This window comes from Podarcis melisellensis (assembly GCF_964234715.1).
Source record: "Podarcis melisellensis genome assembly, chromosome: 8".
Taxonomy (NCBI): Eukaryota; Metazoa; Chordata; class Lepidosauria; order Squamata; family Lacertidae; genus Podarcis; species Podarcis melisellensis.
Window position 1 is genome coordinate 73,741,764 of NC_138540.1, and position 11,731 is coordinate 73,753,494.

At 46.1% G+C, this 11,731-nt stretch overlaps 1 protein-coding gene across 1 annotated transcript in view; it reads left to right on the forward strand.

Annotated features, from left to right (window-relative positions):
* LOC309375864 (B-cell receptor CD22-like) overlaps positions 1-11,435 on the forward strand; it is a 35,674-nt gene extending 24,239 nt beyond the window's left edge. The window contains exons 15-22 of the mRNA XM_081921783.1: positions 826-1,086; positions 1,701-1,961; positions 2,725-2,985; positions 3,705-3,804; positions 4,590-4,653; positions 5,228-5,385; positions 6,418-6,490; positions 10,490-11,435. Of these exons, the coding sequence (XP_081777909.1) occupies positions 826-1,086; positions 1,701-1,961; positions 2,725-2,985; positions 3,705-3,804; positions 4,590-4,653; positions 5,228-5,385; positions 6,418-6,490; positions 10,490-10,654 (1,343 nt within the window). The 3' untranslated portion in view covers positions 10,655-11,435. The remainder of the gene's footprint in view (positions 1-825; positions 1,087-1,700; positions 1,962-2,724; positions 2,986-3,704; positions 3,805-4,589; positions 4,654-5,227; positions 5,386-6,417; positions 6,491-10,489) is intronic.
* The last annotated feature ends 296 nt before the right edge of the window (positions 11,436-11,731 follow it).

Genomic DNA, 11,731 nt, shown 5'->3' on the forward strand with positions numbered 1-11,731 from the left:
TAAGAACAGAGTTGGCTGTCTTATACAGAGTCAGACCACTGGTCCCATCTAGTTCTATGTTGTCTAAACTGGCCATGGCTCTGCAAAGTTCCATGCAGGAGACTCTCCTAACCCTGTGTGGAGATACTGGGGATTGAACCTGGTACCTTCCACACGCAAGGCAGATGCCCTACCACTGAGCTATGGCCCTTCCTTTTAAAGGCTGTAAATCTCAATGTGCAAGGCCACCACTGCATTTTCAGTATAAGCAATTTCTTGCTCACCTGCTCCACAGTGCGGCAGACTAGCAGCCCATGTGTGTTGACTGCTCCCATGCTTCTGCTGGTGATATTTGAATGATGCTGATCATGCTAGTGGGACTGGGAAATTGGGTAGCAATTCTGTCAGGGCAGGTGCCAGGAGCTGGTCAGTAATAACTCACATGATGTCAGTGAAGTTAACTCTTTATTCAAAGAAACAAACAACTCAGGATTCCAGGCCTAGTGGGCACAGTAACTCTTCCCTGTAGATTATTGGGAGACGTCAGAGATTGAACTACAATCTTTAAGCTGCAACCTTTTCCATGTTATTGTGAATATAACTCTTAACTTTTGGAAAGTGGGTATAAATGTAGAAATACTTCTGGAAAATGACCAGCACCCGTGCACATGAACAACTTGGAGATTATCAATATTAACTCGTCAATGTGCAACATTTGTATTTATAGGTATTTATGCTCATTCTTTGCTATTTTGTGTGTGACTGATTATTGTGCACATCTCCCAACTACGCACATCATGGTTGATGTTTCTCAGGAATAAAAAAAACATTGATTTGATTTTCCAGATGCTCCCAAGAATGTCCAGCTTATCCTTAATAGCCGTCAGCCCATCACAGAAGGAGACACTGTCCCACTGAACTGCTCTGTGGGCAGCAGTAACCCCAGTCACAAACGGTATTACTGGTACAAGTCAGGGGAACGTATAGCTCATACTCAGGAACTGTACACCTTTACTGCACCACCTGAAAAGGTCAGCATTTACAAATGTCAAGTTTGCAACGAGATCAGCTGTACAGCATCTGCACCCATCTCTGTGACAACACTCTGTAAGTAATGCTACTGGAAGACCTGGAACACGTGCACCCGTCAAGCAGAGGTTATGGGAAGGCAGGTGCAGTCATTTCGCAAACTTGAGCCACACAGGCTATGTGGCTCCACTACGTGTTTGGAGAATTGCAGGTTGAACTTACCATAAATACCTTAGCCAAATCACAAGAAGGATGTATTCTTTGGCATATAGAGCCTCTCGGCGTAGACTGATCTTACACCTGAGATCCCAACTTGTTAGCAGCCTTATATATGACAGAAGCCAGGATGCTTGCCTATAGAAATTGTGAGCCATTATCAGTCGCAACTTACACAGGCAGACCCGCTATGGCAGAAATATTTTGGAGAATGTTTTTTTCTGATGCTCCTCAAGTGGTGAGCACCCACTGTTGGCAACATTTAATAAAAGGCAACTGCCAAAAGCAGGGCTGTTGAGTGCAGCAGGCATGTGCTTTTCAAGCTGAAAATTGAGGTTGATCACTCAGATTTACTGCAGAAGAATCTGTATTCAGTGGTTGTTGTGTGCGTGTGGCGGGTTTCGTGTGTGTGTTCAGGTGCGAGGGCAGGTGAGGCACCTCATGTGATACATTGCCTTTGGTCTCTCCACCTGCAGTTGGTCCCAAGGATGTGAAAGCTGTGCGAGAACCCCTGGGGCTGATCAAAGAAGGCAGCTTTGTTAAGCTGAGATGCGAAGTGAGAGATGCCAACCCCCAGGAGCTCACCTACATATGGTACAAAGAAGGGCAACAGCTGCAGCTGGACTCTACGGTGACCATCCCAAACGTGACCCCTGAGCATTCTGGCAGTTACTATTGTGAAGCAAGCAACCAAGTAGGCTCAGCACAGTCCTCACCAGTTTGGCTGAGTGTCCGTTGTGAGTATGGAAAGGAGACAGTGCTGGAGATGGCTGATGAGGACCCCACCCCAAGTACCTGATTCCCTTACTCTGTGGGGTGGCTCATCCATTCTCGCTGCTTGAGCCAAAATGGGAAGTGTCACTCTGCCCTGCCATTGGCACCGCTGCCTCCACCACCCTCCCTGCCATTTCATTCACTGATGGAGAAGTGCTGATTTCAGGTGAGATCTCCCCAATTTCGGGTGAGATCTAGCCTGAAACCATGTAAGATATTGTGCACTTCACAAGAGCTTGTCCAATTTCAGTGAGATTTCAGCTGAAATCGGGGTCAATACCAGCCCCACTTCACCCCTATAAATTGGGGTAGTGGGGCAGGTGGGGTCTGCTTAGGCAGCTATTGCTACCTGAGGCAGCATCCCCACCCCACCAAATGGCACATCATCCTGCCTGTCCTCCAAGCATTGCTTCTAGCTGAGGACAAGCTTCCAAGATCTTTTCTTCAACCCTTGCCTTTTAATTAGAACCAGAGCTGTCCATTCCACCCTCCTTAGTTTCATTGTTTCCTTTCTAGAACACAGCAGGGAAAAAGGATGGGGGCAAAATTCAAGTTAAAAAGTTGGATCTGCCTCTCAATAGCTCTGGCTTCACCTACTGTTGGTCTCTCTCTGTCTTCTGCCCTATAAGCCCCAAAGGGCACCAGCAACCCTTCAGTCATATTGAGAGCCTTAAGACAAATACTGGACAGTGCTGAATGTATCTTCCCTGCCTTTCTTCTTGGCAGATGGGCCTCGCAATGTCCATTTACTCCTGAGCACCCAGGATGCTATCATTGAGGGAATGAGTATCTCATTGAGATGCGATAATGATGCCTCCCCACCAGCTGATGTTTACACGTGGTACTGGAACAAACAGAGGCTCCAGGAAACTTCCAAGATACTTCAGCTTAAGAAAATCCAGGTCGACCAGTCAGGATCCTATCACTGCAAAACTTCCAATAGCATCTCTGAGCAGGAGTCACCGCCCATGGGCATCACTGTGTCCTGTAAGTAGTTTAAGGTTACCAGATTTTTTCCAATGAATCCGGGGAAACTTTTCAACTGCAATAGGAATTATAGGATTTTGTATGCGGACTGATTTGTAAATCCGGGGACTGTCCCTGGGAAACAGGGTTGTCTGGTAACCTTAGAGTAGTTATTAATGGCAGGTCAAAAATTCTACCTTGCAAAATGTTGTTTTAGTAGCTGCATGACCATGCTTTGTCAAGAATTGTATGTTGATAATTATTGTGGAAGGACGATCCATGGATATAATGGCCAATGCATTTCCAACAACCTGTGACCTGACCAAGGAGCATGGGCAAAGGAGAGTCTTGAGAGCTAGACAGATAGTTCTGGAGGGCTGTATTTGAGCCCAGGACCAGAGGTTCCCCACTGCTAATCTATAGAGATCTGCTGTAGTGTCAGAGTTATTGTGGGAAATAAACATGGCAGCAAACCCAGCCACTCAGAGCACTAGATGGTGGTGGTGGGGTTCAGAAAGTGCGTATACACAGCCCTGCCTGGGACCTTCTGCATGCAAAGCCAATGTTCTGAGTTCAGGCCCTTCTCACTGCTTGCAAGGCAGATGGATGCCAAGGAGAGGAACCTGGTGGACTTCAGTGTGCAACTGAACAAAAGCCTGCTTGGGATCAGGCAACAATCTTTTCGCCGTTACAGCCAGGTGTTGCAAATTCTGCGCTTTCTCCCTTTCTGTGTCATGTAGACAGCAGAGCTACTGTGTTGAAGCGTGCCCTGATTGGCCTGGGCAGTGTCCTACTTGCGGTTTTCCTCCTGGGGTTGCTGTCGCACTTGGTGCAGAGATGGTAAGTGGTTGTGGGGAGAGCCTCTTTGACCCAGGTAGGTCATTAACTGGTGGTGTTTCTGGAGGAGGTAGGCTTCCCTATTCTGCTGGCATTGTATCATTGTGCATTTAATTATGTATGGATTTTATAATCGAGCTAATGCTTGTAAACTGCTTAGAAGCCATTTTGGCATGTAAGCAGTATGTAACTGTAAATAACTAGTGGGTAATGTCTGACATTGTCCAGGAATTTGTAAAAACAAACAAGGTGTTTTTTAAATGGATAGTGTAGTGGCCCATCATGCCCTAAACCAGACAAGGTCACATTTGGGCCTGCCATCCTACTTCACAATGGCTCCTGACACCCAAACTTTGATGAAGCCTCCTGCCCTCACTTCTGGACACCTCATGCCAAGTTTTGTGATGAAATCTGGAGAGGCGGCCAAACCTATGGCAAAAAATGATCAAAGTCATACCCATGTCCAGCTTCAGTCTGCCATCTTGATTCAGAAGGGCATTTGGCATCCCAACAATGACAAAAACCACTACCCCACCTTGAGAATTCTCATGCTGAATTTAGCAACGGTAGTTTGGTAGCTGGGAAAACCTGTAGAGAACAGGCAGACAGACCAGTTTCCAAAATATGTAGCAGAAGAGATTGACCAATGATCTGACATTTTAAATAATGCCTATCAACTTTCTATAAATCACACACACCTTCTGTTTGGTGAAGGGGTTTGGAAGTGGTGGTAGTCTTCTGGTGAACTGCCCCAGTGGGACAGAACTGTATCTTTTCTACCATTGCAGGAAGAAAACATTAGACCCCGGCACTGGAAGGGCACGGAGATCAGGCTCATTTTTTGTGAAGAAGGTTAAGTCTTATTTTCCACTGGCATCAGTACATTGTGGGAGGGTGAGGGTGTTGAATCTGTTTGCAAATAACAAGTGACATGGCTGCTTCTGTGACCAGCCAATGAACTCTAGATGTTGTTGGCAGTCGTGACGATCAGCATGAATTAATAGGACAAATTAGATGAAGCTGCACCACAGTCCCAAGTATGATGATAGTGGTTGCTTCTTCTCCCTTGTGGCAAGTAGCAACCTGTGGGAGTCATCCCTCCAGCCTTGCGATTGGGACTGGGGCACAGTGGGAATTGGTTGCCGTCCCCTTGCTTTGAAAGAGAATTGGACAAATTCGTGGGAGATATCAGTGGGTACTAGCCACCATGACTATGTTCCACCTTTACAGTCAGAGACAGGGTAGCTCTGAATTTCAGGAGCTGGTGGCTTTTCTCAGCCCCGAGTGACACATGGGACACCCCGTGAAAGGCACAGGAGCCTGTCATCCTTTGCATGGAGGGGTGGGTGGGCACTTGGAATATATGTCCCTGCAGAGAAAATGAAGGTGTCCTAGGCAAGAGAGTAAACACTGCTTTGTTTCTTAGGCCAAGGGAGAAAAACTGTGTAATGGTAACAACAGGCTGAGAGAAAATGGAGCAGATGGCTCCATTGGATTCCTGAACCAGGGTGCAGAAACTTCAATTTCTTATGCAGCGCTCAGGTTCCCTCCAAGTTTGTCCGAGGAACACACTGTTTATGCCAGGTATGATGGGGAGCAAACTAGAGGGTTGAGGGAAGCTGTGGTAGATACGTTGCCTTTTTTGGAAGACGGGGGAGTCAGACAAGTGATGGGTTTAGATGAACTGCAGTAGGAAGGGGCTTCCACATGCAAGGAGTCATCACTGAATAGGCCCTTCCTATACACTGCCTGTAAGGGACACGGGTGGCGCTCTGGGTTAAACCACAGAGCCTAGGATTTGCCGACCAGAGCATTGGCAGTTCGAATCCCCGCGACAACGGGGTGAGCTCCTGTTGCTCAGTCCCTGCTCCTGCCAACCTAGCAGTTCGAAAGCACCTCAAAGTGCAAGTAGATAAATAGGTACTGCTCCAGTGGGAAGGTAAACGGCGTTTCCGTGCGCTGCTCTGATTTGCCAGAAGTGGCTTAGTCATGCTGGCCACATGACCTGGAAGCTGTATGCCGGATCCCTTGGTCAATAAAGTGAGATGAGCACCGCAACCCCAGAGTCGGCCACGACTGGACCTAATGGTCAGGGGTCCCTTTATATTTATACACTGCCAATGCCCATATTTTCTCTCTCCTTCCTTCCCTATGATGGACAAGATACAAAGGAGGTCACCAGAGCTCCTGTGAGTTTATCACTGGTGTAGAAGAGGGGATTTCAGTTGGTACAGCTTCTCATGTGGTGGGTGGGGAAAATGTGCCCATCCTGAAACCACATCGTTTGCATGATGATTAAAGACTCAGCAACCCCAGTTCTTCTTTGCATCTGGTACTTCTGTTGCTCATCTCCTGTGAATGGGAAAGTGTATAAAGTCAGTAAGGGACCCACCCACTGAAAATCAACAAAATGCAACATGGTGCATTCTGGATGTAGATTACAACTCCAACCATCCTTCACCATTGACCATGCTGGCTGGGGATGATGGGAGTTGTGGTCTAATGGAGGGCACAAAGTTGACAAAGGCTGCTATATTGCATTCAGACAGCCTAAGCACTAAATTCCTCTTCCATACTCCGAATGCTTTTCTAACTGGAATCTTCAATTCTTTATAGTGTCAAAGCACCGCAACCTTTGGATGATGCCGTGATCTACAGTGTGGTAAAGAAACCCCAGCTCCCCACAAAGGTACATCTTCATTGCAAGACAGAATCCCATGGGATGTGTGAATGACTTGGCTTCTCCAGTATTGTAGCCCATGATCTCCTATGGTTGGCATGTCTTGACATATGGTTGGAAGTATGCCAGGGGCCCACATCCTAGCAGGTTCTCCACTGACCCTGGAGATGCTGCGGTGAGGAGGTAGACTCACAGAGGGAAAAAGGACCACGGAGGGTAATCTCAAGGTATCCCCCATAACTCCAAAATGCTGTGAGGTTTGGTCCATGCAAGGTGGAGGTAGGGGCTTCAAAGGGGTCTGGTCCCAACACAAGCATGACCAATGTTTCAGGTCATGTACTAAATTTGGTTGTCATTCAGACTGCAAATGGCAGTTTGACTCACACTGTAGAGAAACAGGTTTAAGAGCAATATGTCTGCCTCTTTTAAAGCATCACAGAGAGTTGCGGCTTTCAATAAACGTGTATTGAATATATGGGAAATAACTGTGTACAGCTGAAAACGCTGTCAGCATTAAGATAAATTCAACAGTGTAAATAAGTTTTGATGAATGCAATAACGGAACACAGATAGGTATAGTTTTTGTAAAATGTGCAGGGATTTATTATATGCAAAATCAACCATGGAAAGAGAAGAATGGAAGTCATGGATATCTCAAGGGTGTAAAATGAGTATTTTAAATTGTAAAACAGAAAATTAAATATATATTAAAGAGAGAGAGAGAGAGACAGACAGAGAGAGAGAGAGAGAGAGAGAGAGAATTGCGGCTTTCAGTTTAGTACAGGGAATTCAAGCTGTCACTAGAATATTTTTCTCAACTTTGTGGTCAGCTGTAGAATAGGTGTGTGGTGAGAAGAACAGAACAGGGGAAGCCCTGATGCAATTTCCCCCAACCTGGTACCCTCCACCTGTTTTGGACTAAAACTCCCATCATGCCTGATGATTGGCCATGCTGACTAGGAATGATGGGAGTTGTAGTCCAAAGCAGCTGGAGAACATCAGATTAGGGAAGTTGCCGTAGTAGCACCCTCCTTTGGAGTCATGAAAAAGTCAGGTTTAATTCCACCCTGTTTTTGTAAAGCAACTTGAGAAGGTGGTTTTTGTTTTAAAGGACCTTCAAAAACAAAGAGCACTCGAATCTGGCAAAATAAAATGCCAGATACCTTTAATTAGCTGGGCTAATGTCACAACCATGAGAGAAAGGTAAACCATCCCTAACCTTCCCAGGTAATCCACTTCTGGATAGATAATGAACTGCCTTCATAGTGATTTGTTGCTCATGGCAAGTGAAAACTGAACTGAGTGGGTACCATTTATTTTTTTAATTTGAATTTGCTTTGAAACTCATATCATCAGGCTTGCTAATGCACAGGGCCATGCTGTCCTGATTCAGCTTCTGGTTTCTTATGCTGTCCCACCCCCTTGTTGGCAATTTACAAGAAATCGTCACCCTTGAAGTGAAAACCATTTTTCTTTAAAAAGACGAGCATGTGTTTCCTTTGTAAGGCCCAGATAGAATCTCTGCAGAGCGTAACATGGCCCCAGGGATGTGCACTGTCAACAGCATCTCCTACTAGCTGTGCTACTTTTTAAAATCATTACAGTATGCCAGTGCCTTCTGCTATCTGCATGAGATGCAGAAATTCAATAGGTAAAGGAGGCTTTCCTTGCCATAGTGGTGAGACGGGAGAGAGGAGAGAAATCTCTTGAAGTCTGGTCAAGCAACTGTTGAATAAAAGTTTTGGGGCATGTGGAAGACCTGCCCTAAAGATGGGGGGGGGGACCTAGATCTGTATTAATTGGCACTTCTAATGAAGCTACAAATCCATAGCTGTCAACTTACAGATTTGAAAATAAGGGACCAGCAGCCAAAATAAGGGATCAACAATTACTTTGATAAAATACATATTTTGTTGCGTGCAAATGGCTTTAGATACCTGTTAGGTCCATAAATTACCATATAGCATATATTCAACACAAAAAACAGCAACAATTTGTTGTTGACAAAGCACTGCTGGACATAGAAAGGGCTCCATTACTTTCAGTAGCTTATTTAAGGGACATCATCAATAAGGGACAGCAGCGGGACATGGTGCTGGGATAAGGGACTGTCCCGCCAAATAAGGGACGCTTGATAGCTATGTATAAATCTCACCACCTCTGAATGTTGGCCATTCTGGCTCGGACTGGTGGGAGTTACAGTCCAATGATGTCTGGAAGGCACTGAGGTGGGGAAGTATGCTCTGTTGCATCCAGGAAGCTTAACCACTAAATCCAAAATGTGAAAGTTTTATCAACTGCATAGGGATACCTGTTGTAGCATGGCTGGGTGGGAGTGCAGATGTAGTATCATGAAAAACTGTGGTCCTTAAAAAACACACAAAAAAACCAAGCTGTTAGTCCTTAAGTTTGCAGCGAGCACCCTGAAAAATGTGTAGGTGGTTTCTACTAAATATTCCAAGGCTTTGGGTGGAAGCTGCCTTAAAACTAGCCAAACAATTGGCCTTTTTAGCTCTGTATTGTCTATTTCAGGGCTCAGCAACCTTTTTCAGCCGTGGGCTGGTCCACTGTCCCTCAGACCATGTGGTGGGCCGGACTATATTTTGAAAAAAATAATGAATGAATTCCTATGCTCCACAAATAACCCAGAGATGCACTTTAAATAAAAGCACACATTCTACTCATGTAAAAACATGCTGATTCCCGGATCGTCCATGGGCCAGATTGAGAAGGCGAATGGGCTGCATCCAGCCCACGGGCCTTAGGTTGCCTACCTCTGGTCTATTCTGATTGGTAGAAGCTCCCCAGGATTTCAGACAGGAGTCTCTTCCAGCCCTGGAGATGCTGGGAATTGAACCTGCCATGCGAGGCAGATTCTATGCTACTGAGCTTTGATGAAGGGCCAGGGAGGGCTGGGGAGGATTCTTAGTCTGAAACCCTGGAAAGACAGTACTTGCAGACAATACTGAAGTACAGTAAATGGACCAGTGATCTGACTCAGTAGAAGGCAGATTGCTATGAGTGCGCTGCAAACATCAAACAAACACCACCCTTGTTGTCATCATTTCTTCTCCACAGATTTTGATAATGGACATTTTCTGCAGCTGTCGGGATTCTGACAGCACCTGGCATGCAGAAGATAGCACTTGACAATGCAAACCTGTAGCAGCAGACAGTGTTTGATATTAGGCATGATTTTAACAGCTACAATATAGCAGCAGCTAATATTTGACCATTTGCGATATTCTATAAGTATTAGAGCAAGGATGCAGAGGTTCTTGGACTTCGGCTCCCATCAGCCCCAGCCAGAACACCTAATGGTCAAGGATGATGGGAGCTGTAGTCCAACAGATTCGGAAGGCCTACAGGTTCCTCAGCTGTGCAGTAGAGGTCACTATTTGACAGCATCTCACAGGACAGTTGTTATGCAGCCGCCACCAGTTTTGCTTCTGCAATATACTAGCCAACAATTGACGTATGAAAGTTGGTAGATGACATGCAATGAAATGTACTCCAGTTTATATAATAATTCAGTCAGTCAGTCAGTCAGTCAGTCAGTCAGTTATCCAATCAAAACAGGCAAATTACAACATTTTGAGACACCCCCATACAACTCTATCCAAATACTGCATTTTGAAAAATGGGCATTTATTGACCTCCTTTGGACTTTCATTTCAGTGTAACCCTGGGTCTCTCTAACACAGTAGAGCAGTCTTTCCTAACTGAGTGCCTTCCGGATGTTGTTGGACTACAGCTCCCATCATCCCTGACCAATGGTCCTGCATGCTTGGGCTGATGGGAATTGGGGTTTAATTACATCTGGAGGGTACCACATTGCCTACTCATGGTTTACTGGCAGGAGCTCTCTGGATTTTGAAGCCAGGCTTCTTTCTCAGCCCTGCGTGATGCCAGGGGTTGTATCTGAGACCTTTTGCCTTTAGAGTAGACCCTCTGCTCCACCACTAAGCTACACTCCTCCCCCTCAACTTGTATCTCCTTCTGCTTTAGGGAGACACCAAACCTGACTACGAGAACGTGGTGAACAAGAGTGAAGAGGAACTGCATTACTCATCCTTGGTGAACCTGGGCCCACGGCCTCGCCCCACCTATGTAGACTATGAAACAGACTCTGAATCGGAGGAGAGCATCCAGTATGCATCCTTGAAACACTGATCCTCTTGGAACTAGCAGAGATCAGGAACTACTCCTAGACTCTTTCCCCTCTGTGTTGAGGTAGCGCCAGCGGCTGGGCCTGTATTATAGCTTGCTGTTTGCAATCAAATGCAGCAGAACTTGAGCGGGCAGTACAGATGATCTGGCTGTACTGGGAGACAAGCAAGGCTGAGGTTTAGATAGATATGGTGCATCACTGCCAGCACAGCGCTCCACCTATCAACACATTTCATTGGTGATCGAGATCAGTATCCCCAAGTCTTGTCTTTCCCATCAGATCATATGGGAAAGATCTGCTATTCCTTCCTTCCTTCCTTCCTTCCTTCCTTCCTTCCTTCCTTCCTTCCAACAAGTCAATCCATACTTGCAAAATAGAAAACTGCTCTCTGTATATTCCAGGTGAGACTATTAATTCATCCGTATCACCATATCATCAATCTTGGCTAGAAGCAGCTCTGCAGGCTCAGAAGTCTTTCCTGTCATCTGCTGCCTGATCCTTTGAACTGGACATGTCACAGATCGAACCTCTGCATGGATCCTTCCACTCAGCTATGGTTGCATTTGGTTCAGGGATTCCCAATCTGGGTGGGGTCCCACTGTGCCTTGAAAGGGATGGGGAAGATATTTGATTCAGATCACGTTTTACGGTAAACTTAAAGAATTCTCATTTCCCAAAGCCGCACACAAACCGAAACACAGTTGTCCCTCAAAATTCTCACTTCTGCAAATTTTGCAATGCAGTTCTCCAACCATGCGGCGCGTATAAAGAGGTATATGCAAAGTGGGCATATATAGGTCTTTGTGTGCGTCCCAACTTTTCATATCAAGTGGGCCACAAGGGTACTTTGACATGAAGCCTGCGGGCCTCACACTGCCTTGTTGTGCACATGGGGGGAACAAGGCCAACATTTGACCCCCTGCCAGCCCTCATTCTACCTTCCCAAAGCTGAGTAAGCAAGGTGCTGGCTTTGGGAAGGAGGTGGGAGGACTCTAGGACCCCATCAGAGCTCCTTGTGCCTCCTTCCCCCAATGCCTTGCTTACCTGGCTTTGGGAAGGCAGTGCAAGGGCTGTGGGGG